General features: G+C 41.5%; 8 protein-coding genes across 15 annotated transcripts in view; 4 read left to right on the forward strand and 4 right to left on the reverse strand.

Moving 5' to 3' along the window:
- Window positions 1-35: 35 nt before the first annotated feature.
- On the reverse strand, window positions 36-3,777 carry LOC6503907 (elongator complex protein 3). 5 transcript variants are annotated; one of them, XM_044716529.1, is made up of 6 exons: window positions 3,661-3,777; window positions 3,358-3,599; window positions 2,430-3,295; window positions 1,367-2,373; window positions 615-720; window positions 36-558 (listed from the first exon to the last, which is right to left on the reverse strand). In XM_044716529.1, the coding sequence occupies exons 1-4, from the start codon at window positions 3,680-3,682 to the stop codon at window positions 1,854-1,856; spliced, it is 1,650 nt and encodes a 549-aa protein (XP_044572464.1). In that variant the 5' UTR covers window positions 3,683-3,777; the 3' UTR covers window positions 36-558; window positions 615-720; window positions 1,367-1,853. The 5 variants fall into 5 exon arrangements, with proteins under 5 accessions (XP_044572464.1, XP_044572466.1, XP_044572467.1 ...); XM_044716531.1 differs by having other exon boundaries at window positions 1,346-2,373; XM_044716532.1 differs by having other exon boundaries at window positions 615-742; window positions 1,346-2,373.
- On the forward strand, window positions 3,724-5,567 carry LOC6506701. The gene is made up of 2 exons (XM_001965192.4): window positions 3,724-4,034; window positions 4,102-5,567. Exons 1-2 carry the CDS (start codon window positions 3,891-3,893, stop codon window positions 5,392-5,394), a joined length of 1,437 nt encoding a protein of 478 aa, XP_001965228.1. The 5' UTR covers window positions 3,724-3,890; the 3' UTR covers window positions 5,395-5,567.
- On the reverse strand, window positions 5,434-6,067 carry LOC6503896 (protein FAM32A-like). Its single transcript, XM_001965193.4, has one exon. The coding sequence runs from the start codon at window positions 5,927-5,929 to the stop codon at window positions 5,582-5,584; it is 348 nt and encodes a 115-aa protein (XP_001965229.1). The 5' UTR covers window positions 5,930-6,067; the 3' UTR covers window positions 5,434-5,581.
- Window positions 6,068-6,656: 589 nt separating this feature from the next.
- On the forward strand, window positions 6,657-7,361 carry LOC26513801. Its single transcript, XM_014905140.3, has 3 exons — window positions 6,657-6,883; window positions 6,949-6,981; window positions 7,144-7,361. Exons 1-3 carry the CDS (start codon window positions 6,672-6,674, stop codon window positions 7,211-7,213), a joined length of 315 nt encoding a protein of 104 aa, XP_014760626.1. The 5' UTR covers window positions 6,657-6,671; the 3' UTR covers window positions 7,214-7,361.
- Window positions 7,362-8,044: 683 nt separating this feature from the next.
- LOC26515588 lies at window positions 8,045-9,449 on the forward strand. Its single transcript, XM_014905200.3, has 3 exons — window positions 8,045-8,269; window positions 8,336-9,155; window positions 9,221-9,449. Exons 2-3 carry the CDS (start codon window positions 8,944-8,946, stop codon window positions 9,321-9,323), a joined length of 315 nt encoding a protein of 104 aa, XP_014760686.1. The 5' UTR covers window positions 8,045-8,269; window positions 8,336-8,943; the 3' UTR covers window positions 9,324-9,449.
- A 368-nt stretch (window positions 9,450-9,817) lies between these two features.
- LOC6506712 overlaps window positions 9,818-23,559 on the forward strand; it is a 34,843-nt gene continuing 21,101 nt past the window's right edge. The window contains exons 1-2 of one of the 2 annotated variants that reach the window (XM_001965195.4): window positions 9,818-9,959; window positions 11,761-12,130. The gene's annotated coding sequence lies outside the window, so the exon portion shown is untranslated. Of the gene's footprint in view, window positions 9,960-11,396; window positions 12,131-23,559 lie in introns of those variants that run through there. The other variant, XM_044716534.1, reaches the window with a different exon arrangement.
- On the reverse strand, window positions 12,472-13,579 carry LOC26514058. Its single transcript, XM_032455176.2, has 4 exons — window positions 13,517-13,579; window positions 13,303-13,452; window positions 13,180-13,248; window positions 12,472-12,628 (listed from the first exon to the last, which is right to left on the reverse strand). The coding sequence occupies exons 1-4, from the start codon at window positions 13,542-13,544 to the stop codon at window positions 12,618-12,620; spliced, it is 258 nt and encodes an 85-aa protein (XP_032311067.1). The 5' UTR covers window positions 13,545-13,579; the 3' UTR covers window positions 12,472-12,617.
- Window positions 16,240-18,138, reverse strand: LOC26515194. 3 transcript variants are annotated; one of them, XM_001965194.3, is made up of 6 exons: window positions 17,915-18,138; window positions 17,721-17,850; window positions 17,224-17,658; window positions 17,028-17,151; window positions 16,704-16,971; window positions 16,613-16,644 (listed from the first exon to the last, which is right to left on the reverse strand). In XM_001965194.3, exons 3-5 carry the CDS (start codon window positions 17,318-17,320, stop codon window positions 16,869-16,871), a joined length of 324 nt encoding a protein of 107 aa, XP_001965230.1. In that variant the 5' UTR covers window positions 17,321-17,658; window positions 17,721-17,850; window positions 17,915-18,138; the 3' UTR covers window positions 16,613-16,644; window positions 16,704-16,868. The 3 variants fall into 3 exon arrangements, with proteins under 3 accessions (XP_032311068.1, XP_001965230.1, XP_014760638.1); XM_032455177.2 differs by lacking the exons at window positions 17,028-17,151; window positions 17,224-17,658; window positions 17,721-17,850; window positions 17,915-18,138 and adding an exon at window positions 16,240-16,445 and having other exon boundaries at window positions 16,512-16,644; window positions 16,704-16,872; XM_014905152.2 differs by lacking the exons at window positions 16,613-16,644; window positions 16,704-16,971; window positions 17,028-17,151 and having other exon boundaries at window positions 17,415-17,658; window positions 17,915-18,134.

Raw genomic sequence — 23,559 nt, forward strand, 5'->3', positions numbered from 1 at the left:
ATTAATATTATTTGTGTATTGAAAAGCCGAAGTAATTGTAGTTTATTTCGTACTTTTATTTAAAAACATCAATTAATGACACAAAATAATGTTATTAAAATACAGTACTAGCAAGATCCTACTTGCGGACTAGGACATCATACTTCTTAATCGTTATTTCCTTTCCCGCGTATGGGACATAGAGGCATCCATGTGATTGATGAATCTTTCCTATGACCAGGCTTTTGCCGTGATTTCCACGACCGATATATAAGGTTTCTCCGCCTTTGTTTTTTCCACTGCTTACTGCATTGGCTGGCACATGACCATAACTATCAGCGACCCAGTGATATCCTTCACCCACAAGCACGTCGTAGTGTGTCTTTCTGTGCTCCCTACCGTAGTTAGCTAACCAGGCCATACCTTTGCTTGGACTCACTTTTAGCGGCAGCAGACCGCCTTCGTGATAGGCACGCCCAACGTAGAGAGGAGAGCCGTCAACATCGTGTCCACCTCTCACTGCCTTCAATGGTAAGGCTGACTGTGATGTGGAATGAATCCAGACGTCGCCTTTGATGACTGAAAAATAATATTCCATTTTATTTTTTTAAAATGCTAGATGATAGAACTATTACCTGCTGCGTATGTGATTCCACCTAAACTAGCTACTAATATAAGTACGTTGGCTAACATTTTATCATATAAAAAACCTCTTGACGAGGTAAAGTACCGGTGACGAACCTGCATGCGAAACCCAAAATATCTGATATCAATTTTAGTGACGAAAATATGCTATATAGGTGTACAAAATTGCATATAAAAAATATTCTTGTTCGGCACGTGACAGATTTTTTTTTTGTTTTTCTTGCACGTGCCGAACAAGAATATTTTTTATATGCAATTTTTTACACCTATATAGCATATTATTCTATCTGGGGACTAAAATGTGTCCACCAGCCCCACTTTAGTGATTAAAAATTTTTTTAATTTCACCCTAATTTCTCCCAAACCAAATAACTTTTGGAATATGTTTCGACAAAAAGTATCTAATTGAAACAATACCTTTCGATTGGTATATCATTCATTTGGATCGGTTGCCTACAGAAAATTTTTAATTCTTCGGCTATATATACAGTGTACAATATATACGTCCACAGTTATAAAGTATTTCTTAACTAATCTTTGATTGTTAGAAGGGAGGCAAACCCGCAACAGTTGAAAAATAAATCTATGTGAGAACCATACTGCTAGAACATTCTTTTTATAATAACCTGCCCCCAGAACCAAGTCACTAGTTTATAGAAGGCCATGGAGACACTCGTAAAATTTAATATAAATAATTTAAGATGCCTAACATTTCACATACATGTAGTAAGAGCCGTAATACCTTTAGTATGTCCAGTAGTTTCCTCCATGGTTACTTAATAAAATCGATGCGGCAGCACAGCAAGTTCCGTTTACGTTCGTTACCATCAATCGACTGACTTATTTTCTCACATCGATCATTTCTCTCAACCTCCTCTAATCTAATCATATATATAATAGACATCTGCATGAGTGGCAAAAAACCCACATTCAAATGCACAATGCTAAAAATGAGTCTCAAATTACGAGAGGAACCTAAGCTTACATTCATACAATGTCATTTCATTTCCATCATTCCACTCACTTCATTCTATTCGATTGGAATGTACTCTATTAGAAGTATGTTATGAATCATGCAGATGTCTAATATATATATAATCTTATCTGTTATTAAATTTTCCCCTATTGTCTATTAAGATGCGCAAATTAGTCCCAGCTATTGCACTGTTTATTTTAAAAACAAGATTTATTTAATATTTCATTGTTCAGTAGAAAACTAGGTTATCTCTTCATCCTATAGACTTTGACATATATGGTCCGTCCAACTCGTAGCCCAGTTTTCGGTAGTAATTTCTAGTACCCACTCCCGATATGACTGCCAACTTGGTGCTGCCGTGCTCTTCACGGGCGATGCGTTCCGCCTCTTCCATCAGCAGCATGCCAAAGCCCTGGTGCTGGAACTTGGTGGGATCACGAGCATTTACTGGCACCACGGAGCCGTACACATGAAGTTCTCGGACAATAGAACAGGCTCCTTTCAGCTCTGGGCGGAAAGTGTCCGGTGAGCACTTGCGCAGCCGCAGCAGCCCAACGAGAATATCCTGCTCGGGGTCTTCATACGAAAGGAACGTTTCCCAGCCACCGTTGGCAACATAATCGCGACGTATTAGCTCAATCTCGTAGGGACGCACCTTGTTGTGGATTTCCTGGATGCCTACTTCCCGCGTTCTTACGTCGCGGCAGGTGGTGCCGAGGTCCTTCATACGTGCCAAAGCCAATTCACGAAGATTACCATGCTCCACACCAGAACTGAAACGACCCTATTAGTGCCTATTCGGAAAGATTTCCCACAAATACCAACTCACCTCACTAATGGCATGGGAATGTCTCGCTGCACTCGGTATACTCTCGTCCATGGAGGCAAAAGAGCTAGAATCTTAGCCACTAGATCCACCAGCATGGACGGGGGGTAGGATTTGTAGCGTCCGGTCTTCCACAGCTCGTAGAGCCCAGTGCCACGAATGACGAGCGTGGGATAGATCTTAAGGCCATCGGAACGGAAAGCAGGATTCTCAAAGTACTCTATGAACTGTTCGATGTCCCGCTCGAAGTCCACGTTGGGCAAATCGGGCATCATGTGCGCCACTATCTTATAGCCAGCATCCTTGCCCAGTTGAAAACTCTCGCAGACGGCGCGCACTGTATGGCCCCTGTTCGTGTCTCTTGCCACATCCTCGTATACCGACTGAACTCCAATCTCCAGCCGGGTGCAGCCATAGTTCAACATGTCGGAGATGTGCCGCTTGAGGCAATAGTCTGGTCGTGTTTCTATCGTAATTCCAATGCACTTCGTTCGAGATTTCTCTGAGTAACGGACGGCCTCGGCCACATTTGCGCTGCTGTGGCCAGAGAGAGCGTCGTGCAAATTACGGATGAAGTAGTCCCGGTACTCTTCCGACAGGCACATAAACGTGCCGCCCATCACGATGAACTCCACCTTGTCCACACTGTGTCCCAGTTGTTTGAGCTGTTCGACCCTGTGCCGTGTCTGCAGAAATGGATCATAACGTGCTCGGATGGCTCGCATTGAAGTGGGCTCATAGCCAGTGTACGACTGCGTCGAATACTCAAAGTCGCTGTCTGGACCGCCGGGACAATACACGCATATGTTTCCTGTCATGTTTATGTGTGGGCAGCGATGCGGCTTGCACATAACCGCCACCACAGCGATCTAAAGGAAGAATAATGACCATTAAACATACAAATATATGTATCTTTCAATTAGAAACATACCCCACTGGCTGTGCGAATGGGCTTGGCCCTTAGCTTAGGCAAAAGGATCTTCTTGGCTTCCTGTGGCACAGCTGCAATGATGTCCACCAGGCGCGGCGAGCTGTCCAGTCCATATTTGGAGGATATCAATGACTTCATTCGGTTTAGGTTCACATCCTTTTTGGCCTCATGCGCCCGCAGTAGTTCCTGAATGATCTCACCGACGACCAGAACTTGTCGTTCCTCCCGGCTTAGACCGACTCCTGCAGAATACACAGTATGTAGATACCTTTGAGAATCGCATTCATAGGCGCCTCATCTTACCCAACTTCTTCTTAGGCTTCATTTTTCTGTGTAACGTAATTAAATAATTAATTTACACGTGCGGCGACGTTGCTTGTTTTTTTTTTTTTTTGGTTTGTTTTGGTTATCGGATTTGCCTATCGGGAAAAATACCAGACGCGACGTCCCCACTCCGTATTATTGACAGACTGTCACACTGGCTCGCACAAAGTTTGTGTTTTTTTGGCAACAGATTCAGGAGTTCTCGAAAAATGACTAGCTGCGTGCCAGCGCAGCAGCAAAAGGACCAGGAGCAGTTGCTAAAGGCACTGGACGACAGTAGCGACGATATGGACGACGCGGATGAGTCCGAGAAGGAGAAACTGAAGCTGACAGAGCCCACGTTCTCATTTTCGGTGTGTATACAGCCAGTTGGTTGATCGCGAATTTCTAATGATAGCTTCCGTTGCTTCCGGTTTACAGAGTAGTCATACTTGTTGGGTGTGCAATGGCTACTATGGGCCAAACTTCGGCGAGCCCTTATGTGGCGCTTGCCACGCCTTCCTTTACAACGCACAGCGCGCGGAGGAACTGCTGACAGAGCTATCCGACGACGAGGACTCCGGAAATGATGAGCCGCCCTTCAAGGACAAGCAGGAGGACGAGGAGACCGAGAATGATGTGGACATCATGGGCTTCGAGGATTTAGAAGAGCCACCAGCTCCGCATCACAATGTGAATCCCCAACTGCCGCTGGAACTGCAGGAACAGCAGCCGGTTCAGCCCGTGGAGCTGCCGCAGCAGCCTCCAGAAGCAGCGCCGGCACGCAGGGAGACACCGGAGCGCGATGCCGAGCATGAGCGAGCGGTGAATCCCTTCCTGTTGCCTGTGAAGCGTCCCCGGGCCACGGCTCCACTGGCCCTTCCACACTACATGCACGAGCTGGCGGATGGTCGAGCGCGTGCTCATGAATACAACGCAGCGGCAGGCGGGAGCCGATCACTTGTAACAAACTTTCCCGTCGAGGTGATGCTCAAGATATTTGCCTATTTGGACGACATGTCGCTGTGGATGGCTAGTGAGGTGTGCAAGCAGTGGCACGATATTGTGGCAAAAAACACGGCCCAGAGCATGTGGAAGACCTATATTAAGCAACGATGGCCGCTCTTTGAGAGCTTGGCCAATAATCCGGACTGGTACCGGCTATACGGGGCTCTCATGTCCTCCTGCTTCTGTCGCACATGCTTGATTGAAATGGGTGGCCGTGGGCAACCGGCGGGGGAGCAAGCCCAGCAGCTTGGCGATGCAATGCGCAACAATTTCTTGCGCGGAGAGGCCAATCTGCTAAATAGCTATGAGTCGGAAGGCATTTCGGCGATACCACTCGACCGGCAGAATAACTACTGGCAAGCCACGATCTTAGGACCGCCGGGAAGTCCCTACGAAGGTGGAAAGTTCTTTCTGTTTATCTACTTCCCCGAGCGCTACCCGATGGCTCCACCAACCGTTCGCTTCCTGACCAAGATTCTACATCCGAACGTCTCGCGGCATGGCGATGTGGGTATCGACATCTTCCAGCAGCACAACTGGTCCTTGGCATTAAACGTGGCCAAGGTTCTGCTCTCGGTTCAGAGCCTTCTAACGGATCCGTACACCGAGGTTTGCATGGAGCCGGAGCTTGGGTACATCTATGAACACGAGCGCGAGCGTTTTGAGCAGCTGGTACGCTCCTGGACTTGGAAGTACGCCATGTCCGAACTAATTGCTCCGCACTAAGAGGGCGAACACTGGACTGAAAGTTGAAAACTAACCCCGTTTAAGATGTAACATTTGTCTGTGTATTTAGCTTAGTTGTGCCATTCGGATTGTTTATTTTGGCATCCCCCTCACATCATCACCCCACATAGTCGAAATTACTTAACCTAATAATAAAGGTAATCTTTAAGTTACGACTGTTGTCGCTTTACTTCGTCCAAGACACCTTTGGGATGTCAAAGTGCTCGGTCAGCGTGTCCAAGTGCTCGTTGAACTTCTCCACGCGCTCCTTGTGTGTGGTCTGTGCTTTGTCCATAATTCTTTTGTTTCTCATCTTCTCCTGTTGCTTCTTAATGGCCAACTCTGCTTTGGTAAGCTTGCGCTCGTAGGTTCCGCTTGTTCCTGAGCCACTTGCCTCGGATATTTGCTCCAGGTACGCCCGTTCCATTTCCTTCTCCTTGTCCTTGCTCTTATGCTTCTTCTTCTTTTTCTTCATATCTGAATCATTTTTCAGCTTCAGCTTCCCCTTGGCCACACAGGCGTATTCATCGGACATGGCTGATTTGTTTATTTTTGCGTAGAATTGTATATTTACAAAATAATTGAGTAATTGTTTACAGCTCTCTAAAGTGATGGTCTGGGTTCAACGATAACAATATATCGATAAGCTTTTGTTATCGGCTTGGAACTAGTTCAACAGTATGCAATATATTCCAGATATTTTTGAAAATATTCCAAGGGGGGTTTTTCAATGATTGAAAAAAGAAGGTTTTTGAAAAATGAGGTTTCGAGATTTTTAAGAAGAAACCATTGATAACTGTTGTTATACATTGATAGTGTTGTGGAAATAATTTTTGAATATAACAGTTTGATTCTATAATTCGGAGTGTAGTTACTAAGCTGCTGATAACGTTCATTTAAAACCCTTATTGACTATTTCGTATCATTAGTACTTCATTAATGATGAAATGATTTAATGGTCAAATGCACTGGAAAAATCAGTGTACATTCTTTTATTTAATTCTATACCCGGAATTTTAAAAAACTACAGTCAAGGAGTATAATTTGTAATTGCTTATTGAAGTATTATTCTTTTTAGTTTCTTGATTTAATTTATAACTAAAATTATGACTGACAAGATTTTTATTTAGTGTATAGATTGTTTTCTTAGTTGTTTTCGGCCTATCGTTAAATCTGTTTTAAGGCAATCGTAAAGAATTGGATATAATATTGGATATATATATATAGATATAAAAATTGTATATAGTCAGTACTATAATAGATTTTAACGCTCTAAGATGCGTCTAGCTGTCGGAATATCCTTGGTCTTTGCGGTATTTCTTTTGGCTGACAGTGAAGCCGCCGTATATAGTGGGATCTTCAAGGATCCTGCTCACCCTGGAAAGTGTGTCGTGGAAGGACTCGTGCTTAACTCTGGTCAGACTGCACGCCATCCCAAAAAATGTGAGCGGGTCCATTGCGGCGAAAATGGCAATGTAGAATTCCACACGTAAGTTTTTATTAAAATAACATGGATATGAAATATTTCTAAAATATTGTTTAAAATATAATTAGATGCGGTGCTTATGGACTTACTCTTGGCAAAAGGTTCGGCAAATACAAAAATTTCAAAGCTAATTATCCTGCATGTTGTGATCGAGAGATTGTAGACGCCTATAAAAAGTGTATTTTATACCCTGAAATTTAATTATTTTTGATCTTTTGGGAAAATAATTGTGAAACGTTAAATCATTTTTATTTTTTTTTTAGGATTTTACTTAGCAGCTTGCTGATAACTTTCATCCAAAAGCCCTATCAGCCCTATTCAATATCGAAATAATAATTTATTTTCGAATGCATTGGAAAGATCTTAGAATGTTTAATTATTTCATTTTATGCCCAGAATTTTATGAAATTATTGTCAAATAGTTTATGTTTTATATGTAAATGTTTTACTTTCTAGTTTTTAGATTCGACAACTTTAATAAAGTCTGACAAGAATTTTTTTTTGTAAAAATCGTTTCCAAAACTGTTTGAAGAAAATTTAAAAAAAAATTAAATAAATTTAATTGATTCAATGGTCAAATAGATTGCAACGCTCTAAGATGCGTCTAGCTGTCGGAATATTTTTGGCCGTTGCTGTATTTCAATGATCCAGCTCACAATGAAAAGTGTGTCGTATAAGGACCCTTGATTAGCTCTGGTAGCACTGAAATATTCAAATTTAAAAAATATTTTATAATATTTGATAAGATGGGGTGCTCATGCCCTTCGCCCTAGAAAAAAGTTCGCCCACTATAAAATACCTAAATCTGATTATCCCGCATGATTGAGAAATTATAGATGTCTAAATTTTAACTAGAAATAATAAAAAACTTAATAATAAAAAATTAGAAATAATTTTTTATCTAAAAAAAGGTCTTTGTAGAAACTCCAATTTTGTCTAATTGTAGAACTCAATTTAATTTTGGAATTATACAATTATAGTCAAGGAGTAAATTTTGTAATTTCATATTTTGTTTTGTTCTTTCTAGTGTTTTTTTTTTCAAATGAAATTGAATTAATGACAGAACAATTTTTTTAGTGTATAGATTGTTTTCTTTGTTATTTTTATATAGACAATCGTAATGAATTAGAATTAAATTCAATTGATTCAGTACTTTAATAGATTTCAACGTTCTAAGATGCGTCTAGCAATTGGAATATTCTTGGGCTTTGCGGTATTTCTTTTGGCTGGCAGTGATGCAGCCGTATATCGTGGGATCTACAAGGATCCAGCTCACCCTGGAAAGTGTGTCGTGCAAGGACTCGTGCTTAGCTCTGGTCAGACTGCTCGCCACCCCACAAAATGTGAGCGAATCATTTGCGGCAACGACGGCAATGTGCAATTCCATTCGTAAGTTGTTATTTAAAAAAATATGAATTATTCAAATTTATAAAATATTGTTTAATATATAATTAGATGCGGTGCCTATGGACTTCCCCCTGGAAAAAAGTTCGGGAAATACACTTCCCCTAAATCTGATTATCCCGCATGTTGTGATCGAGAAATTATAGATGCCTAGATAAAAAACATTAATTTTTTATCAGAAAAAAATGTTCTTTGAAGAAACCCAACAAAAATTAATTTTTTATAATTTTAGAATTCCAATTTTTAAACAGCTTGTTTATATTCTTCTAAGTATTTTTACTAAGCTGCTGATAATTTTAATCTAAGAACCCTATTGACTTTTCGTATGTACATACATATGTACTGCATTAATGATTAAATAATTTGAATTTAAAATGCACTGGACAAATCTGAGCATATTCGTTTATTTATTCGCTGCCCGCAATTTTATAAAATTATAGTCAAGAAGTCAATTTTGTCATTTCATATTTAAGTTTTGTTCTTTCAATTTTTTGTTTTAAGTTGAAATTGAAATAATGAGGGACACGAATTTTTGTGTAGTGTATAGATTGTTATCTTTGTTGCTTTTGGCTTGTCGTTCGACCTGTTTTTAGACAATCGCAATGAATTAGAAATATATTCAATTGATTCAGTAGTCGAATAGATTTCAACGCCCTAAGATGCGTCTAGCTGTCGGAATATTTTTGGCCTTTGCCGTGTTTCTCTTGTCTGGCAGTGATGCAGCCGTTTATCGTGGGATCTTCAAGGATCCTGCTCACCCTGGAAAGTGTGTCGTGGAAGGACTCGTGCTTAGCTCTGGCCAGACTGCTCGCCATCCGACAAAATGTGAGCGAATCAATTGCGGCAGCGACGGCAATGTAGAATTCCACTCGTAAGTTTTTACTAAAAATATATGTATGAAATGTAGAAATTTATAAAATATTGCTTTTTAATTAGATGCGGTGCTTATGGACTTCCCCCAGGCAAAAAGTTCGGCAAATACACTTCCCCTAAATCCGATTATCCTGCTTGTTGTGATCGAGAAATTATAGATGCCTAGATTTTATTTATTTCAAAAATTAAATGAATTATTTTTAATTGGGATTGTTGATTAAGAATGTCTGCGATACCTTCCAAAAAAGTTTTCCTTTGAAAAGATTGAAATAAAACATTTTCAAGTAAAAAATATCTTAAAACTCTTGGAGCATCGCTTATAATAAGTTGTTCCTGTAAGACTTTTATAAGAAGTACATATCTACATGAAACGCAACTTTCGGTGAAAGTGCTTGGCTCTCAAAGTCTGCCCGGCTCTCTCGTCGGCACCCGACGGTCCACCACCCACCACCCACGCCGATGTCCGTGAGGAAAGCTCACTGCGCTCCGCCAAATCGCTGGACTTGTGGCTTGCTGGCAATCGGCAATCAGTTCGAATCCAACGGACGACAGAACAACAGGCCGTTTGTTGTGCACGCTCGTGGCGCGTCTGTAAATATTTAAAAAAACACATTCATAAATGCCATTAGGCACAATAAAAAAGGATTCAAATAGGATTCGAGGAAATCCATCGACTAAGTGTTTCGAATGTGTGGTTTCAAAGTGACCAGTGCCGGCCAATAATGTGTTAGCGGCCATAAAAAAATTCAAAAATTAAAAAGAGTTTGAAAAATGGAATTCGAAAAAAATTGAAAGTGCGAAGGTGAAAATTCAGCTCACTCTCTTTAGCCAGTCTCAGAATCGGGTTCCCTCTCTCTCTCTCTATGTTTCGGAAACTAACCGATATAACGGTTTAGACATCAAGTGCCAAAAAAGCTCGCTCACCTCGCACATGCGTCTGTGTGTGTGTGTGTGTGTGTGATTGTATGTGGCTGGTCGGAGTGTGTGTGCTAGCATCCTGTAGCAAGTTCTTCACTCAAGGATAACAGTCCTAAAAGCACAACAATGTAATGAAAAATATCAGAAAATATCATCATCATCATGGTCCTCATGGCGGAGCAAAAAATATTACAATTTTATGTTCGTGTTTGTGTGTAATTCCCATCCATCCTTGTGTGCGTGTATCTCTCTCTCTCTCACGTTCTCCCCAGCTCACCGACTTTAATGTCCTTCTTTGTCACTTGGTTTTTATGCGACAGTCGCCGTCGAATCTGACAATACGTGGGCATTTGCATCCGATTTACGATTCCGTAGCCCCAGAGACGGCCAATCCTGCGGCTCTAAATCCTTACAGACTCTGCGGCTTTTCCACCTCTCACCAACACCCACACACATACACATATACAGTTAGCTAGCCAAGGGCATGTAACAGGTAACACAACACAATTGACACCTGTCTCGCTCAGTATTACTCTGTTGCTCTCCTCTTCGTCCTCCGCCTCTCTTTCGGTGTTCGGGCCTCTTTTGTGTTAGGTCCTGTAAACGGCAGCGGAATACACGTCCTGCCAATAACAACAGTTGCCACAACGAGCTATTTCAATGCCATAAAATGATGTTAAGTTCACATCAAATAAAGGCAAATGCCAAGGAGGTTTTTGGATGAATTATTGGCCCACAAAAGGGCAGTATTTGAAAAGTTTAATTTATTTATACATTAATATTACTTGAACTGAGAAGTTTTTCAATAAAAGGACATAAAAAACCAAAACTTCAACTTCAAGGTCTCATATTTTTCAATAATATGTTTCATATTAAATGTAATTACTTTCAAAAGTAAAGTAAACATTTCAAATTTGAAAATAAATACATTTTTGTTGGCATTCACTTGTCCGAGGACCAAGTTAGTCGGTTTGTTTAAATCCATTTTTCCATGTCCAAAGTTAAATAGCGAAAGAGATGGCCGAGGGGCGGCATAAAGTCGACAACTTTTTCATTACTGTTGCACCATCAAGTTGAAGTTTGTCGTATGCTGGGATGACCTTTTATGCAAATAGGTCCTGCCCGCTCCCTGACCCTCCACCAGATATCGCCTTGGTGGTGCATTATTAAGCGCCGCCTTCTCTATTATTCAGCGCACACATGATGTCTGTGTTTTTTGGGCTGTGCAATAAATAAAATGCATTATTCATGCCAAAGGCTTCGCTGCGGTCAGCCAGTTTTCCTGCGGCCACTGCCTGATGTTGTGGTCCTTATTGAAATGCCATTAGTGAGATATGCTTGCGATTCTACTCCCTGCCACTGGCCACTGGCCATTGGAACTGCGCCGACGCGGCGTATACGCAATCTGGCATTGAGGTAATATTTATTTGCCAGGTGTGCCCATTATTATTATGGCGAATCATGGCGAGGATGAGGGCAGAGATTTGCATTAATTTGAGGCGGAACAATGCTGGCCATAATCATTATATATGCAGATAAGTGGAAATAATAATGCATTCCCCTGCCCATCCGAGCGAGCTTAGAGGCTAATTATTAGAGAGAGAAAAAAAAAGAGGGGAATCCGAGTGAATGAATGGCCAAAGAATGGCCCAAATTGCTATGTGGTGATGCGTGAATATTTGCAGCAAGAGTGTAACAACATTGGCAACAACATTACCAAGTCCTTCCCAGTGAGCTGATTCCGCTTTTTTGTGTTTGTGTTTGCTTAACTGAAGCACGCGTGCGAGTCTGCGTTACCTTGGACAAGAATAAACCATCCAAACATCCTGCAGCATCCAAGCATCCGAGCATCCATCTACTTGGCCATTGTGGTTGTTTTTGGTTTCGGTTAGAGTCCTCCTCCGTCTCATCCTCTTTGGCTGGTGGCTGGTGGCTGGAATATCTTTTTTCTTCTTTTTTTTGTTCGCCTGGCATCTTCGCTGCGCGGCCTCACGTTTCTTCTCATCTTTTGTGAATCCTTGGCGCAGCATTTCTAGTTGGTGGCCTACTCTGAAGGTGAGTGCAAACAGTCTGTCGTCCCGCCACCCTCTTAGTCCCTTGTCCCATTCATGGCATCCATTTGCTCAATCGATTATTTCCTAACCGAATTCTTTTCCAGTTGCTTCAGTGGCTTTAAATAGGCCCTGAAATACCATTCAACAGGACCTCAAAACGTGTGCATAATTAAAATTTAAATTGAAATCGACCGCATTGTGAATGTATTTTTTATTCCTCAGGGTTTCATTTGTTTTTCGCCGAATTTAGAGTTTGTATTATAAACTAACTAAAACTATTTGTCAGTCATCGCATCGATTTTTATTCCATTCGCTGGATAGTTTATACAATGAGGCGGGCAATGATAATAATCAAAACTATTTTATTTATAAAGAGTGGGGAACTCAATCAACTGTTATTGGTCGAATTTGGAATTCTATTTTTCTGGTTGATTGGCGTGTGGTTTTTTCAATTCAATGCGTTCGATTAATATGATGTATATCAGCTTTTAAATGATATCTAAAAGATAAAAAACTTTATTGGAATCTATGGAATTAAATCGCTCAATGCCATTGTGTGTGTTTTAATTTAGTTGCCAGACCGTCTCATTTTTCCAGTTTCTTTCTCATATTTGAAAAGCAAATATTTTCATTTGACTGGCAAGGCAAAAGCCAATAAACTTTCCTATTCCGAGCTATTCATGTATAGCTCATATTGCTTGAAGAGCGGAGGACAACGGCTGAGATTGTCATTAGCTGTCATCCCCATCCAGGGGGCGTGGCATAATGGGCGTGTAATGGAAACAGTTTGCTATAATTAGGCAGCAGTGGCCGGCTATTACGGTAAACTAGTTACTGTCTAATGGCCGACGCTGTTGCCTACTTTTGTGGGCTCTGCGGGCCGGACAACGGGGCGGATGTGTGATGGGGCTTGTCGGCCGAAGGACAATGTGTCTTAATTGCTTTTCAATGCTTACTGGCTGTTGACAAGCCAGGTATGCTTTTTTTCTCTTTTTTTTTTGCTTCGGGGGAAATGGCACAAGCGACAAGTTTTCAGAAGACTTTACTAACTGGTATCGACGTTATCACAGACTGGCACTAGGTTCGGGCCACACTTATTGCGGGAAAGTGGTTCCAGAACTGCATCAATCGAGATATATTATATGAGACAGAGTTTTAACAAAGAACAACCACCTGACAACTTCTTGGACTTCCGATAGCAGTTTAGGGCGTGCAGGACACAGGGATTGGGAATCGTAAAGTAACATTTCCCGTCTCGACTGACGCAGCCAGGATCCTCTTTGGTTGGACAAGGCTTATCGCAGTGATTGGCAGCAACTGCAGCTGCAAATTAAAATACTTTTTACAAAATACCATTTACCAGAGAGAGGGAGACTCTTTTGTTTACCAAATAATAAAACTAAAATTAGACTCATCCTTCCGTTCTGGCTGAGGTAGAGACGTTGACTAAACAAGGGATGTCCGTGTACTATTATTAATTCATATAGTACGGTCTTCTTGGCCATAAATAAAGATATTTTCTATGAAAAATGCAAACTGGTTCTCAAGCATGAAATTTAATCATTTTTTCGCTGCCAACAACAAAGCATTGGGAATAAATTATTTTTGCTATTGACGGGCAGGGCTTAGCATAAAGACCAGAAAGGGAGCAGATGGGTCAGAAGATGTCTCCTTCATAATTCATGGAGAACATTACGCTCCGACTACTACAAATCATTGCGAATAAAAATTCGCCCGGATTCGGACGCCCCTATCCACCGAACACCGAAAACAGAAAAAAAAACATTTTTATAGCAAACCATCTTTGCCAACAGCTCGTAAAACAAGAGCAACAGTCCGCAGTGCTTTGCTCTCATAATTTATTTTACATACACACTGGAACTCACCCGAGCAACAATGGAAACAACAAAACACCACTCCACGCAAAGACACAAACAAACAAAGTACCAAAAAGCGAGCATCGGAGGGGAAAAATTCAATTTCAAAAGATATTTGTGGGGACTGCAAACAACTTCATGTGGAGCCAGAAAGGAGCACATGAAGAAAAAGAATATAGTTTTTTAAAGCTTCCTTTAATACTATTATTCTTGGTTTTATTTTCCATAAAACCTTGACTTATTATAAGCTAAATATTAATTTTAAAATAGCAATAACGTGTTTGACAAACTTTATCTTTTAATTACATATAATGTTTAATATCTTGTATTCTCAGTTAAGGTTCCTGAAGTTTTATTTTTGTTACTGTCTGAGCGCGAAAACTAATGAATAAATAAAGTTCGGCTGTAGTTCGAGCAGTTACAGATTCCTTCTTATGACGAAAAAAAAAAAAAATAAAAGAAAAATAAAAAATAAACAAACCGAGGCAGATATGCCTACAAGGGTGGGGGTGCGTTTGCATATTTTAAGCGGCTCCTTTGCACCTTTTACATTTTATATGGGAGTGCGGCGGGGCGAGTTTGAGTTTCTCGACTTTTATTTCAGTTTCCGTTTATGTACACATTTGTAGCCTGGCCAACATCACCTTCACCTTTCGTCCAAAAACTCACACACACATTCTGCCCAGCCCAGCCCTTAGTCCCTGCCACCAGAAACCAGTCCTGGCCAAAAAAAAAAGTACCGACTGGCACGAGAGGTCACAGGGCAGGCAGGGTCGGGTCTGGGCCTCCATTCCATTCCTCCTGCCAATTTATAAATGTTGTATGTACATGTGTTTTCGCAAACACAAACTCAAAATGGCTACACGGATCCGGGGGCTTTAACTTTGAGGAGCGTGCTGGCACACACAAAAAATTGTAATATTCACTTTTTATGCTGACTTTGGCAGTTTGGCTCTTGGCTCTCGCATGCGACCAAAAACTTGCTGCGGTCACTGTGAACACTGTACAGTGAACACTCTCTTCGAAACTTTGCGGTTTCCATGGTCAAGTTTCGGTTGAGCAAACAAAGAAGTCGTCTCCTTTGCCAGTTCTTCATATTCGAGCCAAAAAAATAGAGCAAGTGCCAGAGCCATGGATGGAGCTCCCTAGGAGGCGTTGACCAAGCCAATCCACTTCTATTTGGGTTAATGGCCAAACACACATCCATACTACATATTTCTCATGCAGATTTTCGGAAAATTCTTCTGCCATTTGGGGATTTTTCCGGCATTCGATAAGCCACAGAAAATGTCGTTATCCTTTCTGCAAAAAGCCACTTGCCTCCTCCGACTGTGTGTGTAATGCGAGTTTAAATTAAATCCGAAACTAATACATACATTGGCTATGACAACTTTAATTAGTTTCAGGTAAATGCATTTAACACGGCCACCAAATCAATTTCTGTTTTGCGGATTAACCTGAATTGCAGTTATAGTTTGTGGTGTGGCATGGAATAGAGATGCGAACTTATACATATTTTATTATTAATTGGAAGGATACTCTTCCTATAGGATGTAGCAGGAATGCATCATTAAGTAATTGAAAATTAGAAAACATAAATCACCTGTTTATTGCCTTAAACTCTGAGCATCTCTGGCACTGAACATTGATTCGTAAATCGAATTGAATAATTAAACAGGCTGGCTGCGAACAAGTGCACTTGGCAATCAATCACATAATTGAGATGCGACTTTGATTACATGGTGTACCATGGAAAATCGGATATTGCCTGGAAATAGGCCTGCCCCTGGGTGCGATCCTAGTGCAAACTAGGGCCTAAGGTCAGCAGGCAGCTGGCCTCAAACCGAGATGCCTGTGAATTGGGAGCAACTGTCGAGGTCACCGCATTTGACCCGCACTGGAGTCGGGCCTAATCTGACCCTCTGCCTCTGCCTCGGCCCCGCCACCGCCGCATTCAAATGTCAATTAGCGTTGGTGCTGTGGTTTCATTTTCTGCACGCCGCCCTTTATCTTTCCGGCTCTCCGTGTAGTTGATTTTGGGCAATTTTTTGTTGTCCATACCCCGGGGTATGCCCATCGAGCGGTTGAAGGCCACGGAAGCTGTGAACCTTGGCCGGTGGTCAATAAATCTGGGCCAGTGTGCCTTACTGGCTGGGATCTTGGGAGGAAGCCCCATAAACAGGTCAGCTAAGTGGGCAGAATATTATGACCCAAAGCACTTGAGGCTTGAATCTCCATAATTCATAATATGAGTTTTATTCTGTTCGTGTTCTAGCAATTTAAGACATTTGAATTTAATTGAAGAAAGGACCAAACACAAAAAATCACGAAGAATTTCAACCACATACTACTTTCCGCTTGCAGCAATCTGGCCACGGAGCATCCCAGTTCACATAACTCGAGAAATAACAGTCTTCTGGTGGCGTGCCTTCATCACAACTGAATAAGAGGAATATTAGTTATGAGTATTAGTTATTAGTTAGTCCCTTTATGTCCTGTACTCACGTAAAGAGCGAGCCCCAGCCATCGCTCATGCAAAATATTGTAACACAGGGCAGGTTTCTGAGGCGAAGGGCCTGACCATCATTCAACAAGACAACCGATTTCCCATCATCGATCACACAACGGCCCGGATAGGCTAAACTGGGCGAGAGCTATCTGTAATATATCCTTTTTAAGTTCTCACAGCAATAGTACCTGGGTCTCCATAGTTATTTAATGACAATTCCGCCCTGGCTTGGAGCAATCCCATGCACCAGAGAAGTCCGAACAAATACAAAGTTTTCGTGTTCAACATTTTGGAATGAAGTATTTTGGGAAAATGATAACTGGAATGACACTTCTCGGATCTTCTAGGCCTGCCTAGTTGCAGAACAGGGTGCGAGTGCAGCATTCCGGGTAAGGCAACTCCGGATCCATGTAGTCCCCGTTGCGGCAGGGCGGGTGCGGTATGCTGACTCCGCAACTGGGCAGCGGCTCTATTAGTTACACTTCGAGGAGGCCCTGAGAGTAACCACTCACCTGTGGAACACGGCCCAGCCGTTCATTCCGCACACAATTTGACGGCAGTCGTGCGTGGGATCCTTGATGCTTACGCCCGGGTCGAGGATGAGTTTCGGGCTGATGGTGCACTTACCGGGATGGTCTGTGTATGGAAATCGGAGAGTGACAGGTGGCTGTGGCGTGGGAGACTGTAGCTACTGGCGTTTGTACTCACCAGGATGACTGTAGAGTCCTTGCCATTCGGCTGCTTTAGCCGCGATTAAGAGGCTTGACAGGAGCGTGATGGACAGCAACCAGAAGGACGCGGACATATTTAAACTCAAAATGTTCTTATAGTGAAAGATTTCTTTGAAAAGTACTATAATTTATTTTGGAATTACAGAATTTGAAGTAAAACAAAGACTATTTGGATTAAATTTTTATTTACTGAAGTTTTTATTTGGATGTTCACAAAGTTACACATTTTTTAAACGCATTCTTGACTGGCACACACAAATTTTTAGAACTATTTTGAGGAACCACTCTCTTAAATCTCTGTTAAATTTCATTGCAAATCACAGGAGACCGGCAGCAAGCGGGATACGAAAGATCAAAGTATCTGGAGCGATCATATTCACAGCCATCGGGCACATCGTTCCCCTCGTGACATCTAATTGAAATGTGCATTTCTTATTCCTAGAATCTAGAAGATATAAGTAGAACCACACTTACGTATGGACCACGGCCCATCCCTCCCTTCCGCATTCAATTCGACCGCACCTTTTGGGATGAGGAATAATTTCGCCTTCTCCGATTATTTTCTGGTCATTCTCTGTGTTGATTACGCACTTGCCAGGATAGTCTGAAGAATATTGAACAAAGTACCCATCAGATTACCTTTTAAAGTGCAAAAAATAACTACTTACTCTCATCAGTATAGATGGCGTAATTAATGGTTCCTAAAACACTGTGTATCATTATGATAAGTGTGAGGAGAACATAACGTGTGGTGGATTGCGGCATCCTTTCGGGATTTGTCGCTGCTGGTGTGTTTCAGGAAATTTCACTAAAAGATTCGATTTCTGAGCTGTCTGCCAGTGAGTGTCGGAGCTTGGGTCTGTGTCTGTCTGACAAGCGCCAGGCCTGCCTCGATTACCGATTTCATATGCGCATTTTAATTGAAAAGACAGCAGACAGGCAGAGGAGGATATACTGAGTGCTGGCTCCGGCCAGGATGGGATGGCTTGGTGGTGATGAGGTTATCGAATATGTTAATCCAGTTATATGCAGCTGCTTTGCCAATGTGACATCTGTTGGTGTTGTTGCATAATTCGATTAAGTGACGCTGCACCAGTGTGTCTGTTGTGTTCCCAGTCGAGCTCTCCTCTCCAATGTAAATGTTGGTTTGTTGATGTTGATGTTGATGGAAATCTGCAATTATTCAGCCAGCCGAAATCTAGACGAATTTGTGAGCCACATAATTGATGCATCTGTCTGCCATACAAACACACAAATACGTTGATCTGTCGGTCCCAGTGGGGTTAGAACCTACATAGATTCTGGGTGGTGTTTCGCTTTGATTACATTCGACCTGGCCCGGCCAATTAGCAGTGGTGCGGCCTCCATTGTTCGCCAGTTGAAATTAATTGAATCGAGTGGCCTCAGCTGGGCTGGGAGCTTGCACTTCCATGAACTCATCTCGACCCGTTTGCCGGACTAATTAACCAATACACTCCAAGTTCAAGCAAACAGGTGAAAGCAGCCACAACAAATAAGTGCCAGGATGAAGTGAGAAAAAAGGGAGCATTGAAACTGGATGCTTTTCAAACTCGGCAAAGGCTTTCAAAGGAGAGTCATAAAGAGTACTTAATCAGTGTTATATTACAAGGTATTTGAAAGGAATTTACCCTCTATTTTATATAAAATATATATTTATATTATTTCTACTCCATACCTCTCCGTTCTCCGCACCTGAGCCAACAAATTCCTACTTCCGCTTTGGCATAAATAAAGGCCAAAAATATTCGGATCGATAGAGCAATAGAGCCATCGAAACACGCATACGGATAAGGTATTTGCATATATAAAGAATCAACACGTATTCGCGGCATAAATAACAAATTGGCCAGGTGTAGATATTGCTCGGCAGAGGTGTCCAAATAAGGGTCAAATATGGGTCCCTTCTATTTCGGGCAGAGGTTAAAGTTTTTCACCCACTCTGAGGGCCTTTAGGCCGATAGATGTTAGTCGTGTTTGAGGGCCAGGACTCCTGCCTGCCACTCACATTTTGGTCTTTTTTATGGTCGCACATAAAAACACACATCATTATAATTTCAATGATATTAAAGTCCATATCAAAGTGAATGAGATACAAGCGATATGCTTTATTTTTATTGCCATTTGGGTGGCTCTCGAGTTTCGGTTTTTGGCCTTTGCATTATACTTTCAGCGCTTTTAATTTTTTGGTGACCCCACTTTCTCTCCTGTTCACCTCTGTCCGCCTTATATACACACACACTCCCCCACACACACACATCCAAATTGCTTCCTGTCCCAGTCTTCCAATCTCCTCCCCGAGAGAGATTCGAATGTGTCTGCGTTAAAAGGCCAACGGCCATGTGTTTTATTCGGCATTTATTTACGTTTCGGGGCTACAAAAAGAATATAAATAAATAAAATAAAAGAAAAATCAGAAAAAATATATAAATGCTTTTAAGCAAAATAATATACATACATATCGCCTTGTATACTCGTAATTCTAGCCTTGTCCATAGTTTTAAAATATGGATGAGGAAACAGATATGACACAGGAATATATAATATATAACAACAAGGTCAAGTTCTTTACTAGCTTCTGTGTACTATTAATATTACTTCAATTAAAATATACTTTTGGTTTCCATCTAATCTGGCAATTCATTGGCATTCGGGCTATTTCATTCACATCAAGTATACGCAGCGTTTTCCCAAAAATTCACTCGAGCGAATACATTGTATTGTTTGGAACACGAATCTGCTGGACTAGCACACCCTCATTATATATATAAGTGCATTAAAATTATGAAATATTCTATAGAGACTCGCTTCACTGAATAATTCATGGACGAAAATAAACAGATTGAAAAATAATGAAATATGTATTGAGTGCGGGATAAAGTGCAGTTAACAAAATAAATTGTAAAAAATGTATTCAGAGAGATTATTGAATGGGGATGTGTATGAACCGTTCAAGTGATTAGCTAATCTGTGGCATGTATATGTGTTTCTGCCAACTGCATGCATCTTTTGTGGCAAGCAACCTTGAAAATGCACAAATTGAGTCGATTGTTGTTGCTGGTGGTTGCCTGTTTGTTTGTAGTTTCTGTTGTTTACGACAGCACCACACTGAGTTATTAAAATTTACTTTTACAATTGCATTCTGTTGCACTTCGCCTAGAACAATACTCTCGAAAATAGATCTCTGTTTTGTGTCGGGAAACCGCAAATAATATAAACAATTTAAGTAATGGATTGCAAAGGTGAAAAGTGTGGTAACTAAAAATAGTTTTTGGGGGGAAAAAAGCAAAAATATATTAAAATTATATTATTAGAAATAGCTTTGATCTATTTGAATGGATTTTCAAATAGTTCTCCTCGTTTTTTTCAGGTGAGTAATATTGGCAATCAAGGAATGCGAAAGCCATTTATAAATAAATTAAATATCTAATAAATGTAAGTCGATTCATTCAGTTTTCCGTTTAATTAATAAAAGCGAATCAAGCTGAAAACATTTTCATTTCACAAGCTATCAGGGCTTCGGAATTAGTTTAATGTATTCTGAAAGTTGTACTCCGGCCCTTACCCTTTGTAATTGTTTTAGGGAATTATTATCTGGGATCAAAGCGATATCAAAACGCTGTAAGCCGAAGGATAATGGACTTGTGGCTACAGGTCTCTGAGCCGGCTGGCTCTGGCACTGGCGTCTGTGTGTTTGGGCGACTGTGAGTGTTAACCCAGAGCCAGGAATTTATCCTTGGCATTTAACAATGCTTGACTTGCCCTGCCACTCTCTTGTTTTTACAGCCAACGGTAGTTGCTGGTCCTGTTCGTGTTGTTCTTGCTGTTGGTGGCAACCGCGAAACTGCGCTTGTTGAATTATTTAAGACACACAAGTGCGCACCACCCACTGGGGAGAGGACCGCGTAGCAGCAGCCCCTCCCCGCTGCGGCATCAAGTACAAGGATAATGCCAAGCAGATAAAAGTGGCCGCAATGTAGCATACATTAAGGCGTCGGTGGCGCCACTGAAGTCCTCCTCTTTGGCAGCGGCAGCTTGATTATGTCTCGCGATTCGCGGCTCAAGTCACTCCACAGAGCACGGCCGCACAAAAAAGAAATTAATTAATTTTTAAGCGTAATTAAATGCAAAGCAGCACTCTGCCCCACCCATCCTGCTCCTGCCGCAGAACCAAAAGGCACTTGGCTTAAACAACACGCCTGTCTACACTGAAAATTATATCCTTTCAAGGTTCTTCTCTCATATAAAATTATCATAATTAGCTCTTTTATTTTACGGAAAATTTCTCAAGGTGTAGGTCGAGTTTGCTTTGTTTTTTTTCGGCCATGAAAACACAAGGCTAACACCCATCCGGGCAAGGACGCAAAGGATGCGCGCTTCTGTAATATTTCTCGAGACCCGAACATTTCTTGAAGGAAGTGATTTCTTTGAAATGAATTTCTGGCCTTTCTTGCCAAACATTTTTCCTCTTTTTTCTTCACGCAATTAAAAATTCCACTCGAAGTCGAAAACCGAAAGCCCCTACCCGTCTAAAAAAAGGTTATCCACTCGAGCGCAGTTAATGGGCTTCGAGTTCGGTTTCAGTGGGCTTTCTTTTTATTTTATTTTTATCCAGCTTTTTTTCTGTTTGTTTTTTTTTTTTGTTTTGTTTTGTATGATTTTATATATTGTTTGTTCTGGTTCTGCGAGTGATTGGCAAAGGGGGCAGAGCGCCCCAAGGTGGCACAAACTTTGTCTGCCATTGACTTTTGCATGTGGGCCGGTCCAATCAACGCCACAGAGAACCGAAAGCAGTCAGGAGCAGAGTTTCAGAGTCCAAAAGGACCAAAAGTTCAATACGAGACCCCTGAGAAACCTGAGAGAACCCAAAACCGACCACTGGCAACAACAATGGAGCCTAAAGTCTGGAACCTGGAGCCCACAGACTCACCAGATTCGCATTCAATTTTGATGGCTCGATTCGTTTCGTTTGGCTTTCCTGCTTTTGGTCAATTTCACTTTTATGTGTGTAGTCATCAGCTAAATGCCCTCCCAATACTATGTACATATATCCTGGGTGCGTGTGTGGGCCATGTACGATACATCTGAAATATATATTTACGTAGACAGCGTGCTCGTGTCGATTTGTTGGTTATTTTTAGGCGTTTGTACACAAAACAAAGGCACAGCCCAATTCAAACAAATCGAAACGAAACAATTACGCGCCATAGGCTCTCAGGAACTGTCAGAAGTTGCCTAATGGACTCAAAAGCCAATCGATACAATGCGGATTAAAATATGAAATTCAAATATAAAAATAAAAAATTAACTGTTAAATACTTTTCAGCAACAGTTCTCTTGCAATGCATGATTATTTTAAACTCAACAAACCGATGGAAAACAATTTTAATTTTCAATATTAATTAATGTATTTTTGTATGATTGGTGTCTCCATGTGGCCATCTCCTCCTCATACCAATCGATCCGCATCTTTGTACGTTCATGGCCCAGTTCATTAATGGACGGGCATCGACACCTTCCACCTTGCACCCTCCAACCAGCAACCTGCAACATCCCACCGGGCTGCACAATTCAATTAAATTTATGCCAATGCCAGTGTCCGTGTGTTTGTCTGCGACTGCATCTGGCCGGCCTCACCCCATCTCCGCGCCCAGCTGGTCGTCTGTAAATACATTCGCCACACGAATGTCAATAGCTGTTTTAAGTTAATTAATCAAAGCTGAGCCAATTTCTACCTAACGTTTTTCCCATTGCGGTCTCTGAATATTTGCGGTCGCTTTCGGTGATTTGATTAGTGCTCAGGTATGTTTTTTCAGAGTTTTTAGGTCAAAGTTTTCCAGTGACACCGTCCAACTAGAGAGTGGAAGTATATTTAAATATTTAAAAAAAATATGCATTAACCATTCTCGATTTCCTCCACGGACTCACCTTCCGCTTGACTTGGTTTGGGATTTGTTTTGTGTTCGGGGGCCTTTTTGGCATTTTCCTTCTGCCTTCAGACATAAATCGGACTTTTGTAATTTAAACGCCATTAGTTTTCGAATTTCGTAAACAATTCGGCGGGTCGAAGGCTGATATTTTCATTGGTATTTCAAGGTAGGCATTTGGTCAGTGTTTTGCATTGGCATTTTCGAGTTAATTTCAGGTTGTGGCCGAGGCAAGTGGCCCGGGCCCGGGTCCACTAATTGCCACTTGAGTGTGGGAAATAAGAAGTCTCAGAGGCAAAGAAAAAAATATGAAAAAATTCTGGGACCAGGTCAAAGCCAGGCCGAGTCCTTTGTCAGGCCTTGGCTTC

Source organism: Drosophila ananassae, chromosome 3R (assembly GCF_017639315.1).
Source record: "Drosophila ananassae strain 14024-0371.13 chromosome 3R, ASM1763931v2, whole genome shotgun sequence".
Classification (NCBI taxonomy): Eukaryota; Metazoa; Arthropoda; class Insecta; order Diptera; family Drosophilidae; genus Drosophila; species Drosophila ananassae.

What these genes read in the sequence shown, in the direction of transcription:
- LOC6503907 (XM_001965191.4), bottom strand. Translation starts at nt 3,682, where the DNA reads ATGAAGCCTAAGAAGAAGTTGG. An exon ending in GAAGCCTAAGAAGAAGTTGG is followed by an intron (nt 3,600 to 3,660) that starts GTAAGATGAGGC and finishes TGTATTCTGCAG; the next exon opens with GAGTCGGTCTAAGCCGGGAG. An exon ending in ATTCCCATGCCATTAGTGAG is followed by an intron (nt 2,374 to 2,429) that starts GTGAGTTGGTAT and finishes GGGTCGTTTCAG; the next exon opens with TTCTGGTGTGGAGCATGGTA.
- LOC6506701 (XM_001965192.4), top strand. Translation starts at nt 3,891, where the DNA reads ATGACTAGCTGCGTGCCAGCGCAGCAGCAAAAGGACCAGGAGCAGTTG. An exon ending in AGCCCACGTTCTCATTTTCG is followed by an intron (nt 4,035 to 4,101) that starts GTGTGTATACAG and finishes TCCGGTTTACAG; the next exon opens with AGTAGTCATACTTGTTGGGT.
- LOC6503896 (XM_001965193.4), bottom strand. Translation starts at nt 5,929, where the DNA reads ATGTCCGATGAATACGCCTGTGTGGCCAAGGGGAAGCTGAAGCTGAAA.
- LOC26513801 (XM_014905140.3), top strand. Translation starts at nt 6,672, where the DNA reads ATGCGTCTAGCTGTCGGAATATCCTTGGTCTTTGCGGTATTTCTTTTG. An exon ending in GGCAATGTAGAATTCCACAC is followed by an intron (nt 6,884 to 6,948) that starts GTAAGTTTTTAT and finishes AAATATAATTAG; the next exon opens with ATGCGGTGCTTATGGACTTA. An exon ending in GGACTTACTCTTGGCAAAAG is followed by an intron (nt 6,982 to 7,143) that starts GTTCGGCAAATA and finishes TTTTTTTTTTAG; the next exon opens with GATTTTACTTAGCAGCTTGC.
- LOC26515588 (XM_014905200.3), top strand. Translation starts at nt 8,944, where the DNA reads ATGCGTCTAGCTGTCGGAATATTTTTGGCCTTTGCCGTGTTTCTCTTG. An exon ending in GGCAATGTAGAATTCCACTC is followed by an intron (nt 9,156 to 9,220) that starts GTAAGTTTTTAC and finishes CTTTTTAATTAG; the next exon opens with ATGCGGTGCTTATGGACTTC.
- LOC26514058 (XM_032455176.2), bottom strand. Translation starts at nt 13,544, where the DNA reads ATGAGTCTAATTTTAGTTTTATTATTTG. An exon ending in AATTTTAGTTTTATTATTTG is followed by an intron (nt 13,453 to 13,516) that starts GTAAACAAAAGA and finishes TTTAATTTGCAG; the next exon opens with CTGCAGTTGCTGCCAATCAC. An exon ending in GAAGTCCAAGAAGTTGTCAG is followed by an intron (nt 13,249 to 13,302) that starts GTGGTTGTTCTT and finishes CGATTGATGCAG; the next exon opens with TTCTGGAACCACTTTCCCGC.
- LOC26515194 (XM_014905152.2), bottom strand. Translation starts at nt 18,011, where the DNA reads ATGCCGCAATCCACCACACGTTATGTTCTCCTCACACTTATCATAATG. An exon ending in CGCCATCTATACTGATGAGA is followed by an intron (nt 17,851 to 17,914) that starts GTAAGTAGTTAT and finishes AATATTCTTCAG; the next exon opens with ACTATCCTGGCAAGTGCGTA. An exon ending in GGATGGGCCGTGGTCCATAC is followed by an intron (nt 17,659 to 17,720) that starts GTAAGTGTGGTT and finishes CATTTCAATTAG; the next exon opens with ATGTCACGAGGGGAACGATG.